Raw genomic sequence first — 25,556 nt, forward strand, 5'->3', positions numbered from 1 at the left:
AATGCAGTGGTCCTGGGTTCAATCCCTGGTCAGGGAACTAGATCCCACATGCTGCAGCTAAGATCCCGCATGCCACAGTAAAAAAAAAAAAAAAATCCTGCATGCCACAAGGAAGATCCCGCATGCTGCAACTAACGTCCAGTGCAGCTAAATAAATAAATATTAAAAATAAATTAATTAATTAAATAAAAAAGAAACAATAGTGTAGAAATTAAAGCAGGATCCTGAGCCCTCCTCAAGGGATATATATAACAATATCTTTGAGTTCTTCTACAGGAACTAAGGCCCCCACCCAGGTGGAGGATGGTAACTTCAGGCTGAGCACAAGATTCCTGGAACATTGCCCTGTTACCTCACCACAAACCAATCAGAAGAAAGTCACACACACCCTGCAGCACTCACCCCAAATTTTGCCTATAAAAATTTTCCCAATAATTCTAGTTATTACTTTAAAATGTATATCTCAGAAATAACTAAATTTCAAAAAAAAAAAAAAAACTTCTCCCTGAAAGCCATCAAGTAGTTTGGGGTTTTGAGCACAAGCTACCTGTTCTCCTTGCTTGACCCTGCAATAAACCTTTCTCTGCTCCAAACTCCGTGATGTTTTCATGTGTTTGGTCTCATTGTGTGTTGGACACATTAACTTGCATTTGGCAACAAAGTCCACTCTGGATCCCTTTGCTGGTTGCCCAAACTGGCAACTGAAAAGAAAAAGCACGACTTAATAGTTGAGAGAAATGTTTTATTCGGAACTTTACTGAGGACTATAGACCAGGAGACAGCCTCTCAGATAGCTGTGGAACTCTTCAAAAGAAGTAAGGAAAGAGCCAGGATATAAAGGTGTTTTGCTTAAAAGAAAAAAAAATGTAGTCAAACATCAAGACTACTTCTAATCTCATAAAACAGACATCTCAGGTTAATGATTTTAGTGACTTTCTATGTATGGGAAGATGCAAGAGCCTGTGCTCATTGAAATTATTCCTTTGATTATGCATCTTAACTATCGAGGGCCAGTATCTTATTTTGCTCCATCCTGAATTCTCTCAGGGTGCACTGTCGGGGTCAGCTGCAGTGGTGAATAGCTTGATGGTGGGTAATATTTGTTGTTTACTGAAATGGCAGACAACATTCTTTGTCCACGTGATCATTCCAATAATGTCCTTTATAAATGGTGGATCCAGTCCAGAACCACACTTTTTTTTTTTTTTTTTTTGGCTGCATCGGCATGCGGGATCTTTTCATTGCCATGCGTGGGCTCCAGAGCACGCAGGCTCAATAGTTGCAGCACGAGGGCTTAGCTGCCCTGTGGCATGTGGGATCTTAGTTCCCCAACCAGGGATCGAACTGTCCCTTGCATTGGAAGGCAGATTCTTAATGACTGGACCACCAGGGAAGTCCCCAGAACCACACATTGGATTTAGTTGCTAAATCTCTGTAGTGTCTTCAATTGGGAACAGCCCTCAGTCTTTCCTGGCCTTCCTTGACCTTGATATTTTTGAAGATTTCAGGATAGTTTCTTTATAGAATGTCCTTGAGTTTTTCTGGTATTTCCTCATGATAAGGTTGTATAACCAGAATTTAATCATAAGGAAATATCAGACATAGACTCACCAAAGCCCCATCCCAGCTCTGCGTGTGCCCCTGCCCCCTTCACCTGAGAGCGGGGGGTGGGGGTCCCAGAACAGGAGGTGTGGTGGGCAACCTGCTTACGAGTCTGCCTCGAACCTTAGTTGTGCATGCTCAGCGGCACATGGGACTAGGGCAGGCTGCTCCCCCGCCCTTCAGGTACCCAGTGTCATTGGGAAGATGTGACCACACGCTGTGTACAGAGAGTAAGGCAGCACCTCAGCACACAAGCTACAGGTTGAGGTGCCATGAGTGCCCTGGGAGTGTTTCCTGAAAACTGGGTTCGCCTCTCGGTAGGTGTCAAATCAAAACACACAACCAGGGCTTCCCTGGTGGCGCAGTGGTTGAGAGTCCGCCTGCCGATGCAGGGGACATGGGTTCGTGCCCCGGTCCGGGAAGATCCCACATGCCGCGGAGCGGCTGGGCCCGTGAGCCATGGCTACTGAGCCTGCGCGTCTGGAGCCTGTGATCCGCAACGGGAGAGGCCACAACAGTGAGAGGCCCGCGTACCGCAAAAAAAAAAAAAAAAAAACCACACACAACCAAGCCAAAGCACAGGAGAAGGAAGGGTTTATTACTTGCAGCAAGTAAGAACACCAGGGAATCCTTCCCAAAGCAGTGTCTCCTAAAACAGCAAAACTGGGGAAATTTCAAGCTAAGGGTACATGCATATTCATGAAAAGGCTTGGGTGGTCGACAGAGTCCGAGCTTTAGTTGAAGTCAGGAGGGTCAGAAAAGGTCAACATCATTCCTCAGGTTCCAGTTGATCTGGTGGTTGAGAACTTCAGGCTAATCTTTACTACTGAAATAGAACTGGGAGTCTTTACAACTGATATGTTATCTTTGCTATTGTTACTTTTCTTGCCTGATAACAGTCATTTGTTTCTGCATTAAAAAAAATATTTTTATTGAAGTATAGTTGATTTACAATGTTGTGTTAGTTTCAGGTGTACAGCAAAGTGATTCAGTTTAATATCTGTCCATCTCTATCTATAACTATCATCTATTATCTATCTATCTCATCTATCTATCTCTTCCTTTTCAGATTCCTTTCCATTGTAGGTTATTAAATGTCTCTGCATTCTTTTGTTTCCTTACGATTATTAATTACTGAGACCTGCTCAAGGGCAGGCATAGTGGTCAGGCTTAGATCACAGGATGGCTTAGGCCAAAAATGGCTTCTCTTATGTCAAGAAAGCCATGCCTACTTCTTTCTCCAGGGACCCCCCTACCCTATCTGGTTACAGGAAGACTGGGGCAAGAGGACAGACTCCACGTGTTTTCTCATCCATTAGATATCTATGGAGCCCCTACTATGTGCCAACTCTGTGTAATGAACAGAGCAGACACAACCCCTCCCTGCCCTCGTGGAGTTAACATTCCGGTGGGCGGGGGCCAGGGAAGACAGACAGAGAAGTATGTCAGGCTTTCCTGAAGAAGGGGAGAGTTGGTCAATCATTTATTGAGAGCACCCTATGACCGAGGCTCTTTGCTAGCTCCCTGCTTGGTGACAGGGCCTGCTATTGCCAGGATGGCCAGAGCGGGGTTGGGGATGGGATGGGGCAGGTCTTTGGAAGGGCAGGGCCAGGTGTAGGAACCCAGATCCCTGCAAAGGTGCCGTAGGAGGCAGTGTGGAAGGAAAGGCCAGGGCTCTGACTCTGCTACCTGCCCTCCTACCTGAGTTCCATCCCCTCCATCTTAGGCACCTGGCTGGACAGTATTCAGAGGATTCCTGTCAGCCTCTAGACTTGCCCTGCATGAAGCAGCTGGTGGCCTTTGTGTATCATCTCAACCCGGCCAACTCGGACCTGAGTGCTGTGCCCAACTTGTCCAGAGCCAGCTCCAGTGCCAGCTGTAACACTAAATCCACAGCTAGAGATGGCTCTGGCACCAGCTCCAGCTGTAGACGTATAGCCAGAGCCAACTCTAGAGCTAGAACAAGCTCCAATACCAGCTCTAGAGCTAGAGTCAGCTGCAATGTCAGCTCCAAAGCTAGAGCCTGCACCAGCTCCAGGACAAGCGTCGGCCCCAGCACCCGTCCTAGTTCTAGCTCCAGAGCTAAAAACAGCTGTGGCACCTACTCCAACACCAGCTCTAGAGCTAGAGCCAGTGCCAGCTCCAGAGCAAGATGCATTACCAGCTCTAGCACCTGCCCCCAACTAGAGCCATATTGAGTGTCAGCTCCAGAGCTAGAGCATCTCCTGCATCAGAGCCAGAGCCAGAACCAGCTCTAGGACTAGAGCCAGCTCCAGAGCTATAGCCAGTACCAGCACTAGCTCTAGCACAAGGTCCAGAGGCAGAGCCAATGATAGAGCCATTGGCATGTCCAGAGCCAGCGCCAGCTCCAGCCCCAGCTCTAATAGCAAAGCCAGAGCTATAGGGCCAGCTACAGGGCCAGAGCTAGTTCAGAGGTACAGCCAATCCCTAGACCAGCTCTCACACCAGTTGTGGGGCCACATCCAGCTGTAGCTCCAGCTCCAGCACCAGTGCCAGTTACAGATGTAGAGCCAGTGCTAGCTGCCAGCTCTAACACCAGAGCCAAAGCTAGAACCAGCTCTAAGGTTCCCATTAGCTAATTGAGCATATTTAAGACAGTTGATTTACAGCCTTTGTCTAGAAAGTCCAACGTTTGGGCATCCTCAGGGATGGTTTCTGTCCATTTTTTCCCCTTTGAATGGACCACAATCCTGTTTCTTTGTATGATTTTTGTTGTTGTTGTTGAAAACTGAACATTTGAATATTATAATATGGTAACTCTGGAAATCAGTTTCTCTCCCTTCCCCAGAGTTTACTGTTTTTGATTATTGCAAACTGCAGTCATCTGATAACTTTCTCAAACTATTTTTGTAAAGACTGTCATCCTTGTCATGCGTGTTCATTTGAAGTCTCTGTTCAACTAGCATTTTCACAGAGATTTCCTTGAATACCAGGAGCTAAAAGGAAACAAACACCCCATCTCTTCCAGTCTGTACAGACTGGCTCTTTTCCGGCCACTCCTTTAGCACTTAGCCAGGCAGTTTAAAACTCTGCCTTAGCCTTTATTTCCCGCTTGAACCAAGCCCAGTGACCTGCCAGAGGTGAAAGCTTAGGGTCTTCTCAGGTCTTTTCCAAACATGCATCCTGTCCTAGCCATGCCTGTGGCTTTCTAAATTCTGTAGTACACAGGGTCACTTTAGAATACCCCAATTTCCCAAAGAGACTCCCCAGTATTTCTTCCCAGGCTTTAGGTGGTCCTACTGTATGTCTTAAGCATAATCTTTGCTTCAGGTGGCTGCAGGATTTTGTTCACCTTACAAAGGTTGTTTGTTTTTTGGTGTTTGGGGTTGTTTTTGGCCATGCCACACAGCATGTGGGATCTTAGTTCCCTGACCAGGGACAGAACCCACGGCCCCTGCAGCGGAAGCACGGAATCTTAACAACTGGACTGCCAGTGAAGTCCCCCACCTTACAAAGTTTTTGAGCAATGCCTACTGTTTTTCTGCCCTGAGTGAGTTCCAAGTCAGGCAAGACAGAGAAGAGCACCTGTCAGTCTTTCTAGCCCCTGATAGGTTAGAACAAACAGTAATTTGTGAATAAGGTCTGCTCTGCGTTCTCTGGAACCAGGGACTGGGGTCCCATACTGAGAACATGGGCTGCTTTCTTCAAGACTGCCACCAAGCTGGTGAAGAGACGAGGCAAGGCAAGTAAAAACACCACACAGCTTTCCTACCTACCATATTGAAGTTGTCTTGATGCAGTCTTCGCTATAAATCTATGACTGTTGTCCAGTTCAGACAAAGTTGGTTCTGACAGTTTCTGCTTGTTTTTCAACGTTCCTTTTGAGGGATGGGTGTTTGGAACTGCCTGCTTCGCTATTTTGCTCTCTCCTGCTAGTGTCCTTTGATGCACAAAAGTTTTAATTTGATGAAGTCCGATGTATCCATTTTTCTTGTCGCTTGTGCTTTTGGCATCATATTTAAGAAACCATTGTCAAATTCAAGAAGTTCTGCCCTATGTTTTCTTCTAAGAGTGGTTTAGTTTAGCTATAAAATTTAGTTCTTTGATCCATTTTTAGTTAGTTTTTGTATCTGGTGTGTGAGGTAAGGGTCCACTTGCATTCTTTTGCATATGGATTTCAAGTTTTCCAGCACTATTTGTTGAAGACACTATCCCCACTGAATGGTCCTGGCACCCTTGACAAAAATCATTTGACTTAGATATATGGGTTTATTTCTGGAATCTCAATTCTATTCCACAGAACTTTATGTTAGTCTATTTTTATGCTAGTACTACTACACTGTTTTGATTACTGACTTTGAAGTAAATTTTGAAATCTGAAGTGTGAGTCCTTCACCTTTGTTCTTCTTTTTCAAGACTGTTTTGCCTATTTGTGATCCCTTGTAATTCCATACAAATTATAGGATCAGGTTTTCAATTTCTGCAAAAAAAAAAAAGCCATTGGAATTTTGATAGGGGTTACATTTAATCTGTGAGCCAGTATTTCGTTAGGAAATACTGCCATTTTATCAACATTAAGTCTTCCAGTGACTTCCCTGGTGGTCCAGTGGTAAAGAATCTGCTTTCCAATGCAGGGGACGTGGGTTCAATCTGTGGTCTGGGGAACTAAGACTAAGACCCCCACATGCCGTGGGGCAACTAAGCCCACACGCCACAACTACTGAGCTCACGCACCTCAATAAGAGAGCCCGCATGCTGTAAACTACACAGCCCATGCGCTCTGGAGCCCAAGCACCACAACTGGAGAGAAAAAAAGAAAAAAACCCTGCACACCACAACTAGAGAGAAACCTGCACACGGACACAGCCAAATAAATAAATAAAATATTAAAAAAATAAATACATAAATGAAGAAGTCTGCAAAATATCTAAAATAAAGTTTTCCAATCCATGAACATGGGATGTCTTTCTATTTATTTAGGTCTTTAATTTCTTTCAGCAATGTTTCGTATTTTCAGAGTATAAGTCTTGCACTGCCTGGGTGAATTTTATTCTTTCTGATGTTATTGTAAATATTGATAGAATTGTTTTCTTAATTCCTTTTTGCTTTGTCTATTGCTAGTATATAGAAATACAATTGATTTTTGCATGTATCCTGCACCTTTGTTGACTTTGTTATACTTTGTGTTTTTCGTCTTTTTTCTTTAGGATTTTCTAGATATACGATCATGTCTTCTGCAAATAGTTTTATTTCCTCCTTTCCAATTTTGATGCCTTTTCTTTTTCTTGCCTAACTGCTCTGGCCAGAACCTCCAGTACAATGTTGAATAAAATTTGTAAAAGCAGTCATCCTTGTCTTGTTCCTGATCTTAGTGGGAAAGCTTTCAGTCTTTTACCGAGTATGATGTAGGGTTTTTTATATGTCTTTTTAGAAAATTTCTTTTTAGAAAATTCCTTTTTAGAAATTTCCCTTTCCTTCTAGTCTGTTTATTGAGTGCTTTTATCATAAAAGGGGGTTGGATTTTATCAAATACTTTTTCTGCACCAATAGAGGTGATCAGGTGGCTTCTCCCCTTCATTCTACTGTGGTGTTTTATGTTGATTTTCATATGAACTACCCTTGCATTCCTGGGCTAAATCTCACTTGATCATGATGTATAATGCTTTCAATATACTGCTGGATTCTGTCCACTAGTATTTTGTTGAGAATCTTTACATCTATATTCATAAAGGGTATTTGTCTTCAGTTTTCTTGTGATGTCTTTATATGGCTTTGGTGCAGGGCAATGATGACCTAATAGAATGAGTTAGGAAGTGTTCCCTCTGCTTCTATTTTCTGGAATATTTTGAGAAGGATTGATATGAAACATTCTTTAAATGTTTGGTAGAATTCACTAGTGAAGCCACCTGGCCCTCAGATTATTGGGGAGGGAGGGAGGATTATTGGCTGGGAGGTTTTTGATTACTGATTCAATCACTGTTATAGAACCATTCAGATTTTGTTTCTCCTTGAGTCAGTCTTGGTAGTTTGTGTGCTTCCAGGAATGCATGGGAACAAGGCTCTCAGCTGGACCAGCTTGGCCCATCTCTGATGACAGAGGCCAATGGGCTCGAGGAGAGGGATGGGAGTGCAGCCTTGCAGGCCCAGTATTTTGGACTTTAATGTAGGGCACAGTTAATTTGCATTGTTAAGGTCTTTCAGGCTGCTTTGTCGAGGATGTGGGGGGTTGGGAGAAGCAGTAGGGAGACCAGGGACAAGGCTGCCACAGTTGTCCGGGTGGACTTGGTGGTGGCCTCGGGGGAGGGCAGAGGTGGGCTTCAGATATATTTTGGAAGCAGAACCCATGGGATGTAGTGATGGATTGGATATGGGGAAGGAGGTCCGGAGGGTCTCAGGTCTCTAGCCTGAGCTCAGGGTGGACAGTGGAAGTGTCATTCCCTGAGATGGGCAAGATGAATGCAGCAGGTGGGGGCGGTTCAGAGGCTGAGGAGTTCTGTTTTGAACTTGAGATTCCCAAGCAAGTCATTTCAGGTCCTGGAGCTCAGACTCTTCAACTGGGGTAAAAAGGAAAGAAAAGGAAGCATCTTCCTTGCAGGGTTCTTAAGAGAATGTGGCAGGAGCTGGGCTTCCCTTAAGCATGCAAGCTCTGCACAAATCTCTCCGCCAGTTCAAGACTGAGACTTGCCTTTGTTTCCCCCTTCACTCCCTTGTGGGCTGGCAGTTCTGGGCCTGGGGTCAGGGTCTGATAGCATGTTAGGTAAGTCTCTGCCCTGTCTTTGGATTTTCCCAGGGAAACCTTCCCCAGAGGCATCTGACCCTCAGAACCCTTAACTACTTACAGATGGGCAAATCCACTGGCCAGTTGTCCAGCCTCACCCTGACAGAGGCTTGAGGACAGTGTTCCCCAGCACATGTCCCCTGCCTGATGCCTGTCCACACTTTACCCTACTTCCTGGTAGGACAGTCTCTGCAGCTCCCCAGTCCAGGGCTCCCTTTCAGCTGGCTTGTTCTCCAGGCACCAGTTCTCCTGACAACTCCCTGTGCCTCCAGGGGTTCCTTCCTGGCCCAGGGTTTAGCCCAGGGCCACCCATCATTCTGACACCTAGACAGGATGTCAGAAGGAAATAGCACCAACAAGACAATGTTTCTGGAAAGGCAGTCATTACAGAGGGCAGCTGGCATTGCTCTTCTTTGGCTTCCTGGGAGACTGTCCTGGATGCAGAACACAGAGCACAGCTCCCTGTGGGCTGTGGCAGAACAGAGACTAGTTATTCTCCACCCCAGAATGACTGGGGTGGTACACAAGTTGATATGGTAGGTAAGCGGACACTTGATGGAGATAACAAAAGGTTGCTTTTCTGCCTTGTCCCATGGCTCCAGGACTCCTCAGAAGAGTGATGAGAGGGATATAAGGACAACATTTCTATGTATCATCCACGTGGGTCTGTGTAGATTCCTGGGTGGCAGAACAAGACTTAAGTTTGGGAAATTATTTGCCTCGCTTATTTTAAAACACTTAAAATGAACATTTTGGTCCTTGTCATCCACTGAGGACACATAACCTGACTTCTCCTCATGCAGGTTTGTATCGATTCACCTAAAACTCTCGAGTAGCCACCACCTCTGAGATGAATGATGGATAAGGGTACAGTCTGCCTCTAAGAACAGCCTTCTCTTGGCAGAGTTTCTGCAAGGGAGGACACTGAGTATTTGAGTATTAAGAACAGAAACAGCACTGGGAACATGTTTGAGGCAGAGGAAATGGCAAGTGCAAAGACTCTGAGTTAGGAACAAACTTGGTCTCTATAATAATCTGCAGCAGCAGCACTTGTGAAAAAGACTTAGGAGTTGAAGGAGCTTGTGAGTCTGAAGCAAGTCAGTGAGGCAATGCTATCACCAAAAAGGCTGAGGGGAGCTTCAGCTATATTGATGAAAGTACAGAAATTAAGCCAGAGAGGGAGTCTTTCCATACCCGAACCCCACAATTTAAAACATGCCCAAGGGGTGGGAGTCAGGGGGATCCTGAGGGAGATACGTTTCCCCTTGGCCTAAGGAAGAGCTTTCCTCAGAGGGGTCTGAGGATGGATGGCCCCCAATGCTAGAGGTGTCTGAACAGAGGCTAGAAGAGCACCTGGCAGGATATGGTTGGGAGATTCAAGTATGGGAAGGCTCGTGAAGCAGATGCCGACCTTGACGGTCCCTTTCAGCCCCATGAGAAGGGCTGCCACGGGCCTTCCCAATGCTGACATCCTGTAGGTCCCTAAGGAGGCTTCACCGGAGACTGGACACACCATCAGACCTGGTCAGGTGCCCACCCCAGAGTTCTCAGCTCGGCACCTGGACACACTGCTTTAGCACCCGTATGGGGCAGAGCTGAGAATAGGCTTGAGGCCTCCATGCCAGCCACGCCATGGAGGGAGGGGGTTAGACATGTTATCCAGGGCAACATCTCCCCAAGTCTGGAGCTCCACCCCGCATCTAGGATCATTTTCAGTGGTATCAAGAGACATTAAAGAACCTCGTCTTAGAGAGAGAAAATCACTTCCCTTGCGGTTCCCATTCCATTTCCCCAAATCTATTAAGAAGATTCTCAGTTGGGTGCTAGTATGTCTAACTCCTCTGTAACACCCCTAACCTCCCTTTGTACAGAGAGCAAGCCTCAGGTGTAGAGTCTTTGCAGGTGCAGTACACAGCTGCCATTTCATAACATTATTTGTATTAATTTTTACAGTTACTTTCTATTTATATCAAGTGTAAACTTTCCTTTAAAAATGCATTTAGGGGGCTTCTCTGCTGGTGCAGTGGTTAAGAATCTGCCTGCCAATGCAGGGGACATGGGCTCGAGCCCTGGTCCAGGGCAGATCCCACATACAACAGAGCACTAAACCCGTGAGCCACAACTACTGAAGCCCGCGTACCTAGAGCCCATGCTCCGCAACAAGAGAAGCCACTACAGTGAGACGCCCGCGCACCACAACGAAGAGTAGCCCCGGCTCACCACAACTAGAGAAAGCTCGCGCACAGCAACGAAGACCCAACGCAGCCAAAAATAAATAAATTTAAAAATTTATATTTTAAAAAATGCATTTAAGTAATGAATTAACTTAAAAATATTAGATTTATTTTCATCTGGGTTAAGAAAAGATTTATTTTCATCTGGGTTAAGAAAAGCTGAAGGGCCCTCGAGGTTAGTGGCTGAGGGACAACTGGCAATGGGTAAGTGGGAGATGCCAGTGAAGAACCTACGGGCAGAAGGTTCCAGCACAGTGGAGAGTGCTGCTCCCACCCCCCCAGGCTCTCAAAGACAAGCCCGGAGAGTCAATTAAGAAGATTATCATAGGGACTTCCTTGGCGGTCCAGTGGTTAAGACTCCATGCTTTCACTGCAGGGGGCACGGGTTTGATCCCTGGTTGGGGAACTAAGATCTCACATCCTGCATGGATCCTACATCCCGCATGGTGTGGCCAAAAAAAAAAAAAAAAAAAAAAAGATCATCTTATGATGAAGAAGAAAGAAAAAAGGGGAAAGCTGCAAGTTTAAAAACATGTTTATCTTTTCTTCTAAAAAAAGTTATAAAATTTAAATAGTTGATTAAAGTTAAAAATCTACTGTTGCAAAATTGATGTATTCTAAAAGATTCCTGGATCTTTGACTCCAAGTCCGATACACTCTCCATTTTGACCCTGCATTTCTTATAGATCCCACACTTTCAGGTTTTCTTTAGAAAACACGATCTGAGGTCATATGTGAAGTAATCAGCATGTCAAGTGTACGAAGCTCTGGCTGAGGCAGCAGGAGGCACCCTGGCAGGATGAGGGTCCTGCGGAGGGCCACACGTGGGCTGAGTCCACTGCTGCTGGTGCTACCCACACGGGACCTGTGAGGCAAACCTGGAGCTCCTTCCTTGCCCCATCAGCCTTCCTGGTCTCTCCTGGGGACTCGACCTCCTGGGCTTGGCTCTCCTGCCGGTGGCCAGCCTTGGCTTCATTCCACTTTGATTCTGGTCAGCTCCCACCTTCCTTCTCCACAGAGTTTCAGAACCAAGGAGTGAAACTACAAGAGACCACCACCACGCGGAGATCAGGCTGCCCCGGCTGTGACAGATTCCCTGCCCTCTCTGCCATCCCCACTCTCCATTTTGAGGGGGCTCTGGCCCCGGCTAGGCCCAGCCTTGGCATTCTTTCTCCTCCTCAGGCCATCCTGCGGGCACAGGTACCTTCTCAAGGCTGCGCCGATGGCCCACGCTGACGAACGTCATGCCCAGCTGCTGGCCGATGCGGTAGAGCTCGCTCTCCACCTCCTCGGTCAGGGCACTGGTGGCTTCATCAAGCACTGAGGACAGAACTCAGTGGGAAGAGATGAAGTCCTGCCCCAGACCCACCTCTGCCGCTCCTCCAACCCACACCCACTTCGCTGGGACCTGATGGGAGGCTGAAAGCTGTTCTGGCTTACAGGGGCCCTGCCTTAGGGAGAGCGTGGGCCAGAGGAGCGGAGGGCTAGGCTCCATCTGGGAAGTCTTCTGCCAGCTGCAGGACAAAATCCCTCAGCTTCCTACCCTATCCCTAATCCACCAGCCACTGCCTAGGACCACTCAATCCAGGGAATCCTAGTTCCCCCAAGGATGTCAGTCCTTAGAAAAGTTCACACCTCTGCCAGGCACAGCAGAGGGATGCCCATTCACTGATGGCAGAGCCTGACGGCCATAACATGAGTAGCCCTCTCAAGGCTGGCTCCAGCTGCCGCACTGGCACAGAGGTTAAGAACTGGCAGTTCAACATACACCTGAGGATGCCAAGCACTGCTGCCTCATGGGCAGAGCCCTGCCATCCTCTCCTGCAGGGACAGAGATACCTGGCCAGGCACAGGTGTGCTCTCCTACCCATACCAAGGCCTCTCCAGGTGCACACGAACACACGCTGCTATACCTGTGAGTGCAAACGTTGCCTGGCTAGCACGTGCACCTACAGGGCGAACCTCACCTGCATACTTCGGCTGCAGGTAGAAGAGCCGGGCAAAGGAGAGCCTCTGCATCTCTCCTGGGGACAGAACATCGTACCTGAGACAGGGGGCGAGAGGCCCACTGGAGGAGGGGGCTGCAGCTCGGCTTTTGCACAGAATGGCCTGGGCAGGAAGAGGCTCCCCGCGCAGACGGGCTGCCCCAGGACGGACGGATGTCACCCCCCTTTCCACCACAGCCCCGCTGCCTACACAAGGCAAGGCCAAAATTCTGTACCACGGACATGAACCAGGTCCCCAGCAGCCCAGCAAACCCCCAGAATTTGGGGTCAGAAGTCACTTCATCCCTTGCCCAGGCCTCTGGGACCCACTGTCTTTGGGGGAGCTGGCTCTGGAGCACCCCAACCTCCTTCTTACCAGTTCCAATCGACCTGCTGGTCCAGACCCTCTGTCCTTGCCACCAAGCTGGACTGTAACACACCCAGAGAAAACGATGTCCATGAAAGGGCCCATCCCTGCTTCCTGCTATCCTGAGGACCTCCTCAGTCCCACCACACACACCCGAGACACAGCTACCTCTGGTCGCGTACCACGGTGGGGCTGGCGGAGCAGTCCGTCAGCCACACTGTTGAGACTTGCTAGAACGTGGTGACCAGAAAAAGCAGGCTGATGTAGTCTTATTATTGTTTTAAAATTTGCTAGAGAGTGGACGTTGCTTGTTGCCTGTACCTGGCCAACAGCTCCCACTGCCGATTTATACACCCATCACCCTGCCCAAGGCTCAGACTTCCAGTCCTGGGGCAGGGACAGTAGGGCCAGCTCCGCTGGGCCTGCACCTGTGGTCAGTGCCACCAGGTGGGCTTGGACCTCAGGGTCCCTGCCCTCACTCACCAGGCCTGCCAACTCCAGGAACCTCATGATCCTCTCATCATCAGCAGAACCTGCAAAACACAGAAGCCTTCAAGAAGTCAGCTCCTCTGGGTAGCCAGAATAGATGGGGCACATCATGGCCGGGGGCCCCAGAATGTGGGCCAAGGCTCTGAAGCGATAGGTTACAGCACTTAATAAACACGGGAAGGACCCAGTGAAGGAAGTAATCCCTTCCTTTCCTCCAGTGGTGTCTCTCCTCCCGAGGGGGAGACAGAACAAGATGAGGTCAGGGTACAGACCCCCGAACAGTAAACAGTCAAAGGAGGAGGTGGAGGGGACCCCACCTGAAACCAGCAGCCTGGCTGGGGCCTCTTCCAAAAGGTACAGGTGAGGCCACAGTGAGACAGAGAAGAGATGGTGGGATGGGAGGTTGCGTCCTCAAGAGGCTCAGCTCACCTGAGTCCGGGTAGATCTCCTTCAAGGGATATATCACCTGATAAAAGAAGAAACCACATGGGCCTAGGGCAAGGGTCAAGGAGAGGTGGGGCTGCACACAGCTATCCTCCCTCAGAAACAGCCCCAGGAGCTGCCAGAGGCCAGGCTCCTCTCCACCCGAGGAGAGCAAGGAGCGTCCTGGTGGAGGGTCCGGTGGGAGAGGCGGGGCTGGCAGACAGCAGGGCAGGGCCCCCAGAATCCAAGCTGGTGTTCAACAAACACATGTGATATTTGGCTTACGGCCTCCACAGGTTAACCTGCTCCCAGAAGTTGCTCTGAGTACATGGCCTAATCCATAGAAGTGAATAAAAAGTCCTTAGAGCCAGGGAGTTCCTGGGCTTGGTTCATTTTATACCCCACCTGCTGTCCCATAGCTCTCCAGGGCTGAGACCTGTCCCACCACCAGGGTCCAGGTTGGGGGAAGGGGTGGGAGGAGTGGGCCCCGGCTAACCTGCTCCCGAAGGGTCCCGTCAGTGAAGAATGGCTTTTGTGGCAGGAACAGCACCCCGTGGGGTCCAAAGTCCATCAGCATCTGCACTGAGCCTACAGAAAGCACCATTTTAAGATCTCCCAGAAAGGTAATTGCCCCTCACTCTGATTTCCCAACAAGAGGCTTGATTCTCACACACATACCCCCCCTCAGGCCAAGGCTGGCTCAGAGCAGGGAAGGCTGGCTCTCACCCCCTGTGCTCGCCCAGAGGCCACCCAGAACCCGGAGCAAGGAGGTCTTGCCGGTGCCCGTGTTGCCTGTGATAAGCAAGCTCTGCCCCTCAGAGATCTTCAGGCTCAGATCCTTGATTAAGGGTTTGTTAGAGGAGGGGGCAGAGATGCAGACCCGCTCAAGAAGAAAAGCTGTATCTGTTCGCTCTGTTGCTGGCCATCCTGGAGTCCTAGGGTACAAGAAGCGAAGAGGTGTTGGGAAGATAAGCGGTGTCAGTAGTGCTGGGGGCGGGGGTAGCTCTTTCTCCTCGGGGGCATCACCTCTGGACTGGAGGGTTGCCATGGGCCGAACTGTGGCCTCAAAAATCACATACTGAAGTCCCAACGCCTAGTACCTCAGAAGGTAACTGCATTTGGAGACAGGGTCTTTAAAGAGGTGATTACATTAAAACGAGGCCTTTAGGGTAGGGCCCCAATCCAGTATGACTGGTGCCCTTTTAAGAAGAGGGAGAGACACCAGGGGTGCACACGCATAGAGAAAAGGCCACGTAAGGACCCTGTGAGAAAGCGGCCATCTGCAAGCCAAGGAGCAAGGCCTCAGGAGAAATCAACCCTGCTGACACCTTGATCTTGGACTTCTAACCCGTAGAACTATGAGAAAATAAACTTCTGCTCTTTAAGCCGCCCAGTTTACGGTACTCTGTCACGGCAGCCCTAGCAAACTGATAGAGATGGACTGGGCACCTGCTCTGCGGCAGGCTGGGCAAAGTCCTGCCCATGACAGATCTTAATCAGTCTTATCAGCCATGAACCACAGCTATTATCCCCACTGGGCAGATGAGGAAACTGAGTCAGGTGGCTGAGTAACCTGCTCAGGGGCACAGAGCTGCATCTGTCCAATTCTAATGTTTGTGGCATTACATGCATTTTCATGGCATCACCGTGTGACTGATGTAAGAATGGGAGTGGAAATACTAACACAGTTTTGGAATTTCTGGCTCTCCACGGATGCCCATCTCCCCCACAGAAAAGCATCTCCCGTTCCCCACAGTCCCTGCACCACCAGCCCCGCCCCCTCCACCTCTGGGCTCAGAGCTGCATGAAGCTTTGATTCTGAACAGAGGCAACAGTTAAGGCATTAGCTCCTAAGAAGACAGTTGAGTGTAGACCCTGAAATTCAGCCTGTTTCCATTTTTGAAAGTTTACTCTGTGGCCTCCGTCCAAGCACTTTCTATGAACTATGATATCTAATCCCCACAACAACCCTAAGACGAAGGTTCCATTAACGTCTTCTTTATAGAGACGAAGAAACTGAGACACAGAGCAGTTAAGTAGTTTGCTCAAGAAAAGTGAGGACATGAACAAATCCCTGATGCACAGAAAGGTCAGAAACATCACGGAGCCTGCAAAGATACAATAAAGACAGCTCTGGGCCTGAGTGGGGACAAAGAATACACATGCCCCAAGGAAGGGGACTGGCGGCAGGGCTCAGCGAGGAGGAGGGAATAAAGGAAGAGGAGGGATACAATTCAGATTTTTGTTTTGTTAACTCAGGCCCAGGCTGATTGTACTTTGTTTCCATCAGCTGGGGGATGGTGTAAATAAACACAGATGCCAGAACAGCAACATTGATGGTGAGCATTTACAACGTGCCTGGCATAAGACAGAGCTCAGTTGCTCTGCCTAACTCTGCTGCCCGGCTGGGGCTGGGCTCCAGGGTGCTTCCAGCGCCTGCATTCTCCACCACCAGGCTGCACCGCCAGCCCAGCGCTCACCTGGCCAAGTCCCACTCGCTCTCGTCCAGGATCTCCCCATCCCGTGACTTCAGGGTCATGTCCAGCAGGGTCTCCTGAAGTTCCCCGATCCTGGGCGAGAAGTGAAAACCTGAGGAGGGTCTGGGCGCCCAGGTGAAGGCGTTACTCCTTTTTCTCTCTCATGCCCACTAGTATACGGTGAGCTTTTCTGCTCCTGTTTTCACTCTGCTACTTCTCCCTGAGGTACACGCTTTGCTCAGGACCTAGAGGGGCCGGACGCAGCCTCACCTGTGTGTGTAGCCTGCCACATCGGAGAGCGTGGTGGAGAGATCGATGAGCTGGGTGAAGCAGCTGATGAGGTACATGCATACAAAGGCGTTCTGGACAGGACAGAGGGCAGTGCGCGCGGGCCTTGACTCCAAGGCCCTGGGTGCTGGGCCAAAGGGCAGGGGGGATGGCATGAGGGGGTCCCCAGAAGGGATTCTCACCTTGCTGACCAGGGTGCTGAGCTCTGTGGGGCTCAGGTCTCTGTAGACGCCGCTGAAAATGGGGATTGAGATCACGACGTAACTCAGGATGCTGCCCAGATAGTCAAACATGTTGACGCCGACTGCGGAAGACAGAAAGATCTAGGGTGAGAGACCTGGGAAGCAATCCTGCGCTCCGAGGGGAACGGGAAGCCAAGCATGGTCAAGCTATTCTGGGGATCCTCACTCTCCTGAGGTCACTCATGGCAAAGGCAAACTGATCAGTGCAGAGAGGGAGGAGGGAGTTGTGGGGAGGGAAGCAGGCTCCCCCCCACCACGGTGGTTCCTGCCTCCCGGGGCTCCCTGCACCTACTGTACAGCCAGAGCTCCTTGGACATCAGCTCCCTCTGGGTCTGAAGGAGTCTCTGCAGCCTGCGGTCTGTCCTCATGTGCTCCACGTGCCCAGCTCTGATGAGAAAGGCCGGGATGTCCACGGGGCCTGGAGAGCCTGAGCCCCCCTCCTCACACTCCCCTTTAGCGACCAAGCCCACCCAAGGGATCTTCCCCTCAGACCCTTTCGGCCACCAGCAGCCAGCCATTGCTTCATTCAGTCAACATGGTATTGTCTGCAGAAAGACCATGAACTCTAGACTGGGCAGACCGGATTCAAATCCTGGCTCTGGCCAGTTACTAGCCGGGTAACACTGACAGGTTATTAAGCCTCTGAGTCTCAGTTTGCTCATCTATACAATGGAGCTTATAATACCTACGTAATAGGCTAGAGTGAGAATTTCTGAATGTAAAGCGCCAAGCACATGAGGGGCTCCCAATAAAAAAGAGCTGCTATTATTAAACAAATATACACGCAGCAGTCACTAGGCGGCAGGCTTGGTGCTAGGTAGCCAGCGAAACAGTTTTGGACAAAAGAGCCCCTGTCCTCGAGGAGCTCCCAGTTCAGGGGGGCAGGCAGACGCGCTGCATTCTTCAGCTGGAACATGGAAAGTGTTACGTAAGCCGTGTGTCTTCAGGGCTATGGAAGCAAATAGGCGTGACCCCTAAGGGAGTCTGGAAAGGCGCCCAGGAGGAGGTGACTTGGAGCTTCAAGGATGGGCAGAAATTCTCCAGGCAGAAAGGTTGGGGGAGGACAGAGGAAACGTTTCAGATTTTGCATGAAGGACAGAGAGGCTGCAGGAAAACACACTCGGAGCTCCAAGCATCAACCTGCTTTCCCCAGGGCCCAAAGCTTCATGAGCAGTGACTGCAGAATCCAAAAAAAACCTAGCGCAAGCCCAGCCCTACCTGGCCCCCACGACCTGCCCCACTCATAGGTCCCCGGTATCCTTGGTGCCCCCAAGTGGTGGCAGCTACGAGCTGCAGCAGAGACGGACAGAAGAGCAAAGTCCCAGGGCTATTAGATCCAGGTGATCCAAGGAGTAACTCCTACTCCTTAAACACAAACCTCTGGGCCCTTACTGTCAATCCAAATACTGAATCCAGAGTACTCATAGGAGGCAGAGTGCAGGGACCTACCCTGGCCCCGGGGGAAGGAATGGGGTTTCACAATGCTGCTGTCAGGAGACCACTTTGCTCCACTAGGACAGTGTCTGTGGCGAGCAGGTCTTCTGAGCTGAGAGGCTCCATTCCCTCCCACGCTACAGAGACAACGGATCAGCCTTGGACGTCAGGCACTGGCAGAAAGCCATTTTACAGACAGAAAAGCAGAGGCAGAGGCAATGCCTTACAGTCATTAGTAAGATGATGAAGCATTCACTCATTTCATTCTTAGAACAAATTTAGGCCCCATGCTAGGCCACGAAAAAGGAAGAACCAGTTTCAGAAGCAAATCCATGGACCTAAGGATGAGGCAGACGAGGACAGTGAGAGATAAGGGGACAGGGTCACAGCCAAGTGTGAGGACGCCTGGCCCCTGGCCTTGGTGATGGTGGGAGGGTTGTCGACTTCACCATCTCCACTATCAGCTCTGACAAGGCAGAAGGGGAACCATCCCCACTAGACTCACCTGAAAAAAGCAGCAGGCTCAGCATTCACCCGGATCTGCATGTGCTTGAACCTGGGAAGACCAAAGGCAAATGTGTGCTGACAGTGGGCAGGACTGGCCTGTCTCCTTTCAGAGTCCTGGATCAAGAAGACCTCCAAGCAAAGAGGAGCCTGGCTCCACTCCAAGACTGTGGCTGCCTCAGCCCGACCCTGCCCTGGCCTGTCACAGGGTGGGAAATTCCAGGCCCGGGAGGGATGGCAGGAGACCTGCAGACACGGCAGCCACCTGCCTCTCCAAAGAGGACAGGTGCAGGCCTGCCACAGCTCCTCTTCTTCCCAGGGCCGGGTCTGAAGGAGGAGGCGAAGAAGCACAGAGTGGGGGCTGGACCCATCGGCTGACCAGAATAAGGGTGGTTGGAACAGAAGCATGTGAGAAGGCCAAGGGGTGATGATGATGATGATGATGATGATGATGATGATGATGATGATGATGGCGGCCAACCAGTCACCGTTCTCAGTGCTTCTCAGGTATGATCTCATTAATCCTCTTACAATTCTGTCAGCACCATCCCCACTTTACAGATGGGAAAACTGAAATTTAGAGAGGTTAAAGACCCCGCCCAAGACCATACAGCTAGTGACTGGCCTAACTGGGATTTAAACTTAGGCAGCCTTTCTCCAGATCCCATTCCCTAACCATTATGCGTGGCCCAGAAACCTCAAGCAAGGGAGACACACCTGAAATCCCCCTCCAGCTTCTCCTGCTGCACCAGTTTTGCCACAATGGGACCCATCAACATCTTGTTCACCACGGTTCCCAGAATGAAATACCCAAAGATGCTCACAGGCCCGAGCCAGCCGGTGCTGAAAGGCAGAGAGAGGGAGGGTGTGGGGAGCGACATATGCCCACAGGCCTCTGCTCTGACTCCTGCCCCCTTTTGGGCAGCCCCCTGTCCCATCTCAGAGCCCTGTGCGGCTTCTGCTCCTGTGCGGGGGCATCTGGTACCTTGACACTGACACACCACAGGGCCACAGGGAGGGCAGGGGCCCAAGCATGCAAGACAGGAAGACTTCCTGGGGTGCAGGTGGGAGGGAGGGAAGACCAGCCTCTCGTGGACCCTGACCAGGGAGAGCTGACTCCCGCCCAATGTGTGAGTGAGGGACTCTGGGGAACCACCAGGCAGGGGAGGAGGAAGGGCTCTGGCAGGAAGAGAGCCTTCACCTCTGGAAGCACTGATAGGTGTAGTAGATGAGGGTGAAGGGGGAGACGATCAGCTTGCTGGCCACGCTGCTGAGCTGCCGGCAGAACCGCTCCACGTCCTGGCTGATGCGCTGGTCCCTGGAGCCAATGACACAGAGTGACTAGGCCCAGGGAGCTGGGCTTGAGGGTTGAGAGAGCTAAGGCACTTCCAGGCTACCTCTTATTCTGACCTTGCGTTTCAGTGCTGTCAGCAATGACCCCGTGGGAAGGTGGACCCAGACAAGGGTTCGTTTCCTAGAGGCAACGAGACCCTTAGGACTTTCGAACAGGGTTCTGAAGAGCTGCTTCCTATGGTGCCTCAGTCTACCCCTCAGAAAAAATGGCAACTGAAAGGCCCAGCACACAAGGGTTCTGAGCCAGCTTTGAGCAGAGCCAAAGAAAAACCCGAGGGTAGAGGGTCCGAGTTTCCGGATGATCAGGAAAGCTACATCATTTACCTCACTCCTCCCAACCTCTCTCTCACGAGCCTGAGTCTGCCCCCATTTAGCTATCTGGCTGTGGAAGTTTTGTACAGGTTGAGCCATAGAGAAGAGGCCTAGGGACTTCCTTGGTGGTCCAGTGGTTAAAACTCTGTTCTCCCAATGCAGGGGGAACGGGTTTGATCCCTGGTTGGGGAGCTAAGATCCCACATGCCTGGTGCGGCCAAGGGAAAAAAAAAAATGTGGAGAAGAGGCCTAGAAGAGAAGGTTAAGAAGCAGCAGCAGCCTCCCAAGAGTCTTTGCTGCAAAGCCCCACTTGAGCTGAGGAGAGGTTGCGTCAGGCAACAAAGTGCTTGGGACAGTGCGAAGCGGGGAGGGAATGAGGGTGAAGAGAGACCCCACGTGTCCCATCCCACCACCAAGGCCACAACGACTCCTATTCCCAGTGAGACGTGAGCTTTGGCAAGTCACTTGCATTCTCTGGGCTTCAGCTGCCTCACCTGTAAGGGAACCTGGGGCTTAGTGAACCTAAGAGAGGTGATAGAATGGTGACTGGAATCCCAGACTGAGTCCTAGACAGCAGTAGTTTTTTACTGCTGAAAACTGGAGTGCTGCTCTTATAGCTTTTTCTAGCAAGGACACTGTCTTCAGAGGGTGCCTTATCTGGAAGCCCAGGATGTGAAGTGGACAAAAGGGAGCTGCTCTTGGCCTCTTCCTTTTAGCTCCCTGACCTCAGCCCTGCAGCCTCTCCGGGGTCCTCTGCAGGGCACCCTTCCCCCTCGGCTCTGGGCAGCAACATTTGCAGATAATGGTGGATGACCTCATGGGATCTGCCGCAGGTGGACGAACCACGCAGAGGGTAGCAAGGACTGAGGGGGGTGCCTACGGGTTATCGATGTCATCCCGCAGCACGTTGAGGGTGTAGTACACGCGGCCCCGGAAGTAGAGGCGGTGGAGGTGCTCGGTGAGGTCCTTCCTCCAGCTCACATACAGCAGGTTGCAGGTGAACTGGTCAAAGCTCTTCAGCTGTGCAGCGGGGGAGACAAGGGGAAGGGAGAGATGCAAGTCTCTTTCTACCAAGTCTCAGCTCCAAGCTCAGGCTGGCGGAAAGCCTCTGCTGACCAGTCCCAGCCCATTCGGCTGTCCACTCAGCACCTGAGCCTGTTAGAGCGCCAGGTCATGGGATTCATCCCTTCCTCATTCACTCATGTGTTTACTGACTGCACCAAATATTGAAGGGCTTACCAAAGGCAAGGCCCTCTAGCCTCCTCTACGGGGTATTGTCTTACATCTCCAGAGCACATGAGCTTCTGGAGACTGGGAACAATATCTTCTATTCCACTTATGTTCTTACTTTTCTGTCCCCCAGAACTTGGCACAGGGTTTGAATCCATAGGTGCCTCCTGACCGAAGACCCATCAAAAGTGCCCAAGTGTGATGAGAAGTGGCTTCCCCGAGAAAACAGGTAGTGCAGCCTGACAGAGAGCATTAGGCTCGAGTCCTAAAAGAGCCCTGACGCTCATCATTCCGTTTATGGCGCCCCTGAACACTAAGCACGAGGGAAGTAACAACGAGCTCACAGTCTAGTGAGGGCACAATCACAAGGGTGTAAGGATTGTTAGAGCAGAGCTGAACTCAAAGGATCAGGAGTCGAAGGGGCAGAGTTTGGTGGAGGAAACATGAAGGACAAGTTGAGGAGGACTTGAAGGAGGTGACAGCGGAGGAATCGTGAAAAGTGAGCAGGTGTTAAGCAAGTGAACAAGGGGTGGGGGAAGGAGGCCATTTTGCAAGAGAGCAGCAGGTGCAAAGTGCCAGGCTCAGGCACAGCCCCGGCCCCCCCAGAGGACAGCAGCAGCTCTGGCTGCTGAGCCCGGTTTTCAAGTGCTCTGAACTCCCTGAAGCAAGAGTTCTGGGAATGGAAGGGACAAGGATCATTTCCACCAAATGCTGGATTAAACCAGAATCCTGTGGCCAAGCCCTAGGAGCTCGTAACACTCTGGGAATTGGTCCCATGTGGGCCAACAGCAAGATCAATGCCCTGCCTAGAGTTTTGACCCCATGTTCCCAGAAGAGGGAGGGAACACACATCCACAGCTCGGTTCCTGCTTCCTGGTGGCTAAGTCCACTGGGCACTGGAGAGGAAGAGAGACACAGGGAGACGACCTTACCATGGAGTTGAGGACGATGAGCACAACAGCCAGGAACGTCAGCGTCTTAAACCCATTTAAATCTTTGTTTCCTAGGACCCCAAAGTACTGACTGGGAATCAAGCCAACCCGGTAGATCACCAGTTGTTCTGGGGGGAAGGAGAGGAGTCAGGAATCAGTGATGAGGGGTGAGAAAAGACAGAGGGAGGCTTCCTCTCAAGTCCTTGCCTCATCAACACCCCACAGAAGGAAAAGGACCTCAAACCAGGGCTGTCCTCCCCCCCACCGGCCTGGGCTCATTCACTCACCCAGTAGGGCCACACACAAAAGAGTCAGGAACATCAAGGCATTCTGTGATGACCAAGAGGGAAACAAAACCTTCTGTATCTGCAGGAACCGCTGGAAAAATTGCAGATCTAACCTGGGCCTGAAGAAGAGAAGCAGGAGAAGCAGAGTCCTAAAAGGACAACGGAGCCTTAGAGAGCAGTTACCAAGCTTATCTACAGCTGTTGGTGGGCAGGGCGCAGGCCATGCAGAAAGAACGGTTTACGAATGCTGAAGATGGTAGGAGGGAAACAGACCAGGGGATAAAAAGGAATTTAAGTTGATAAATGCTATGAAAAGTTATTTACTAAAAATCTATAGCTAAATTAATAAAGAAACTTTAGGCACATCCTCTTTTTTGGTCACAAACAGGACAAGGAAACCCACTACATCAAGGATTTTAAGATCCTGGCTAAAGCAATAAAGAAAATAAAAGGAATGAAAGAAGAGATTAAATTGTCATTATTTTCAGATGATGTGATCATTTACATAGGAAACACAGCAAAGCTATAGACAAAATGTTAGTGGGACTTCCCTGGTGGTCCAGTGGCTAAGACTCCACGCTCCCAGTGCTGGGGGCCTGGGTTCAATTCCTGGTCGGGGAACTAGATCCCACAGGCATGCCGCAACTAAAGACCCCGCACGCTGCAATAAGGAACCCGCACACAGCAATGAAGATCCTGCATGCCTCAACTAAGACCAAGCACAGCCAAAATAAATATTATTTTTTAAATAGACAAAACGTTAGAAATAAAAGGAGTCCAGCAATGTTGCTAGATACAGGGTTAACACACAAGTATCAATAACCAACAATAACCAACTAGCAAATATAAAGAAAATAAGATGTCATTTACAGAAGAAAAGTACAGAAAAACCATAAAATATCCAGAAATTAACTTTATAAAAGAATGTATAAGACATTTTGGAGGAAAACCCGAAAACTCTATTATAGGATGTGAAAGAAGACTTAAATAGAAAGACTTCATTTCTAATAGAAGTCTGTAACTGCAATGCAATACCAGTCAAAACCAGGAGTTCTTTAAGGAACTGTATATGGAAATATAAAGGTCCATGAATAGGTCAGGACAACTGTGAGGAACAGGAAAGGAGGAGGAAGAAACCCACCTAAACCATCAGGTTATTAAGACATATCATATTACAGGGTTGGAGTAATAACAAAGTGTGGTATGAATACAGGAACAAAAAGACCATGGAACAGAAAGACCAAAAAGAAAAAAATTCACCTATGTTTATGTGGGCACATAATAGAGATTATATCACAAGAAAGGGCATATTAAACACACATTATATGCCAAACCCACACTACGTGCCCAGTACTGTTCTACACATTTTATGTGTATTAATTCATTTAATAATCACAACCCTAAAAATGAGGAACTGAGGATAAAAAGGTTAAGTAACTTGCCTTGTCACTCACCTGGTAAGTGGCAGCCTTAGGGTTTGAACACAGGCAGCCTGGCTCTGTGCTCTTAACTATGCTATACAGCTTCTCTAATTTTTAATTATTAATTAATTTGTCATTAATTGAAGACGGTAGAGGAAAATTTAGGTCATTACCTCAAACTATGTATAAAAATAAACTTTAAAAACTCCAAATGGATTAAAAATCTAAATGTGAAAAGTAACATTACTTAGTTAATAGAATGTAGAAATATCTTAATGAAAATATAATGGAAGGTATTTCTCAAATAAGACCCCCAAACCACAAACTATAATGCAGGAAAACTAACAGATTTAACTTAGAATTAAGTATTTTTGTTCAACATAGTGCCACAGATTAAAAGACTTGGAGAAGTTACTTGCAGAGTGGAAAATAAACAAGGTAATAAAATCTAGTCCATATAAGTAATGACTGCATCAGGAAGACAGGAAATCCATAGAAAGTGGGAAAAGGATATAAATAAGGGGAAACCCAAATGCCTAACAGAGGAAAATTAACACAATGGGACACCACCTTACACTAATCAGGTCGATAAACATTAGAAAACCAAACAATACCAAACATTGGGCGGCGGGGTGGGGTGTCGGTCGTTAAGAAGAAACAGGAACCTTTAAGCAATGCAGTTGAGAAGTTGGGTGCGACCATTCCAGAGAACAAATTTAGCAGAATTAAGTGACCTAGCATCCTACCCTGGGATGGATACTCCAAAGATCACCCATATCCACAAAGGAGGCAAGTGGTACTTAAAAACTGGAAGCAATCTAATTGTCCGTCACTAGGGTAATGTATACGTAAACTGGGGTCTAACGCACTTAGGTAGCACCATGCAGCACTCAGAAATGAAAACTAGATTATTGGATGATCTCAAAAACACCATGTTGAGTAAAAAGTTAAAAAAAAAATCACAGTATGTTACGAGGGCGGAAGGTGCTCCTTCCCCACACAGCCCCGAGTAGGACGCCCCGAGGCCCGGTCCTCCTCCCCAGTCGCCGTACTCACCGGGCGCTAGCCCGGGGCGCGGGCCCCCGGACCGCCATGACCCGGAATCCGCCCGACGCGGGAGCCCGGTAGCCCGCGGGTCCGCTCAGGGTAGAGTCCGAAGAACTCGCTGCCGCCGAAGAGGAGAGGGGCCCCGGCACCCGGCTACCACAGAGACGGGCGGATAGAGAGGAAGGCGCAG

At 49.5% G+C, this 25,556-nt stretch overlaps 1 protein-coding gene across 12 annotated transcripts; it reads right to left on the reverse strand.

Moving 5' to 3' along the window:
- Nucleotides 1-725: 725 nt before the first annotated feature.
- Nucleotides 726-25,556, reverse strand: ABCD4 (ATP binding cassette subfamily D member 4). 12 transcript variants are annotated; one of them, XR_007475930.1, is made up of 19 exons: nt 25,376-25,555; nt 22,899-23,047; nt 22,612-22,739; nt 21,330-21,469; nt 19,986-20,102; nt 19,502-19,627; nt 18,786-18,836; nt 17,139-17,233; nt 16,787-16,908; nt 16,587-16,678; nt 16,320-16,409; nt 14,566-14,774; nt 14,336-14,427; nt 13,846-13,882; nt 13,411-13,460; nt 12,937-12,989; nt 12,543-12,619; nt 5,340-6,043; nt 726-848 (listed from the first exon to the last, which is right to left on the reverse strand). XR_007475930.1 is itself a non-coding variant. In XM_033402525.2 (19 exons), the coding sequence occupies exons 1-19, from the start codon at nt 25,411-25,413 to the stop codon at nt 807-809; spliced, it is 1,824 nt and encodes a 607-aa protein (XP_033258416.1). In that variant the 5' UTR covers nt 25,414-25,556; the 3' UTR covers nt 726-806. The 12 variants fall into 12 exon arrangements, 10 of the variants coding, with proteins under 10 accessions (XP_033258416.1, XP_033258687.1, XP_033258736.1 ...); XM_033402525.2 differs by lacking the exon at nt 5,340-6,043 and adding an exon at nt 11,780-11,895 and having other exon boundaries at nt 25,376-25,556; XM_033402464.2 differs by lacking the exons at nt 726-848; nt 5,340-6,043 and adding exons at nt 10,707-11,616; nt 11,780-11,895 and having other exon boundaries at nt 25,376-25,554.

The sequence above is a fragment of the Orcinus orca genome, chromosome 2 (genome assembly GCF_937001465.1).
Source record: "Orcinus orca chromosome 2, mOrcOrc1.1, whole genome shotgun sequence".
NCBI classification, from domain to species: Eukaryota; Metazoa; Chordata; class Mammalia; order Artiodactyla; family Delphinidae; genus Orcinus; species Orcinus orca.

Coding starts and splice junctions, on each gene's coding strand:
- ABCD4 (XM_033402464.2), bottom strand. CDS start 25,413: ATGGCGGTCCGGGGGCCCGCGCCCCGGGCTAGCGCCCG. Junction 16,909..17,138: donor CAAGGAGCTCTGGCTGTACA/GTAGGTGCAGGG, acceptor TGTCTTCCGCAG/TCGGCGTCAACATGTTTGAC. Junction 11,896..12,542: donor CCTGCAGCCGAAGTATGCAG/GTGAGGTTCGCC, acceptor TTCTGTCCTCAG/TGCTTGATGAAGCCACCAGT.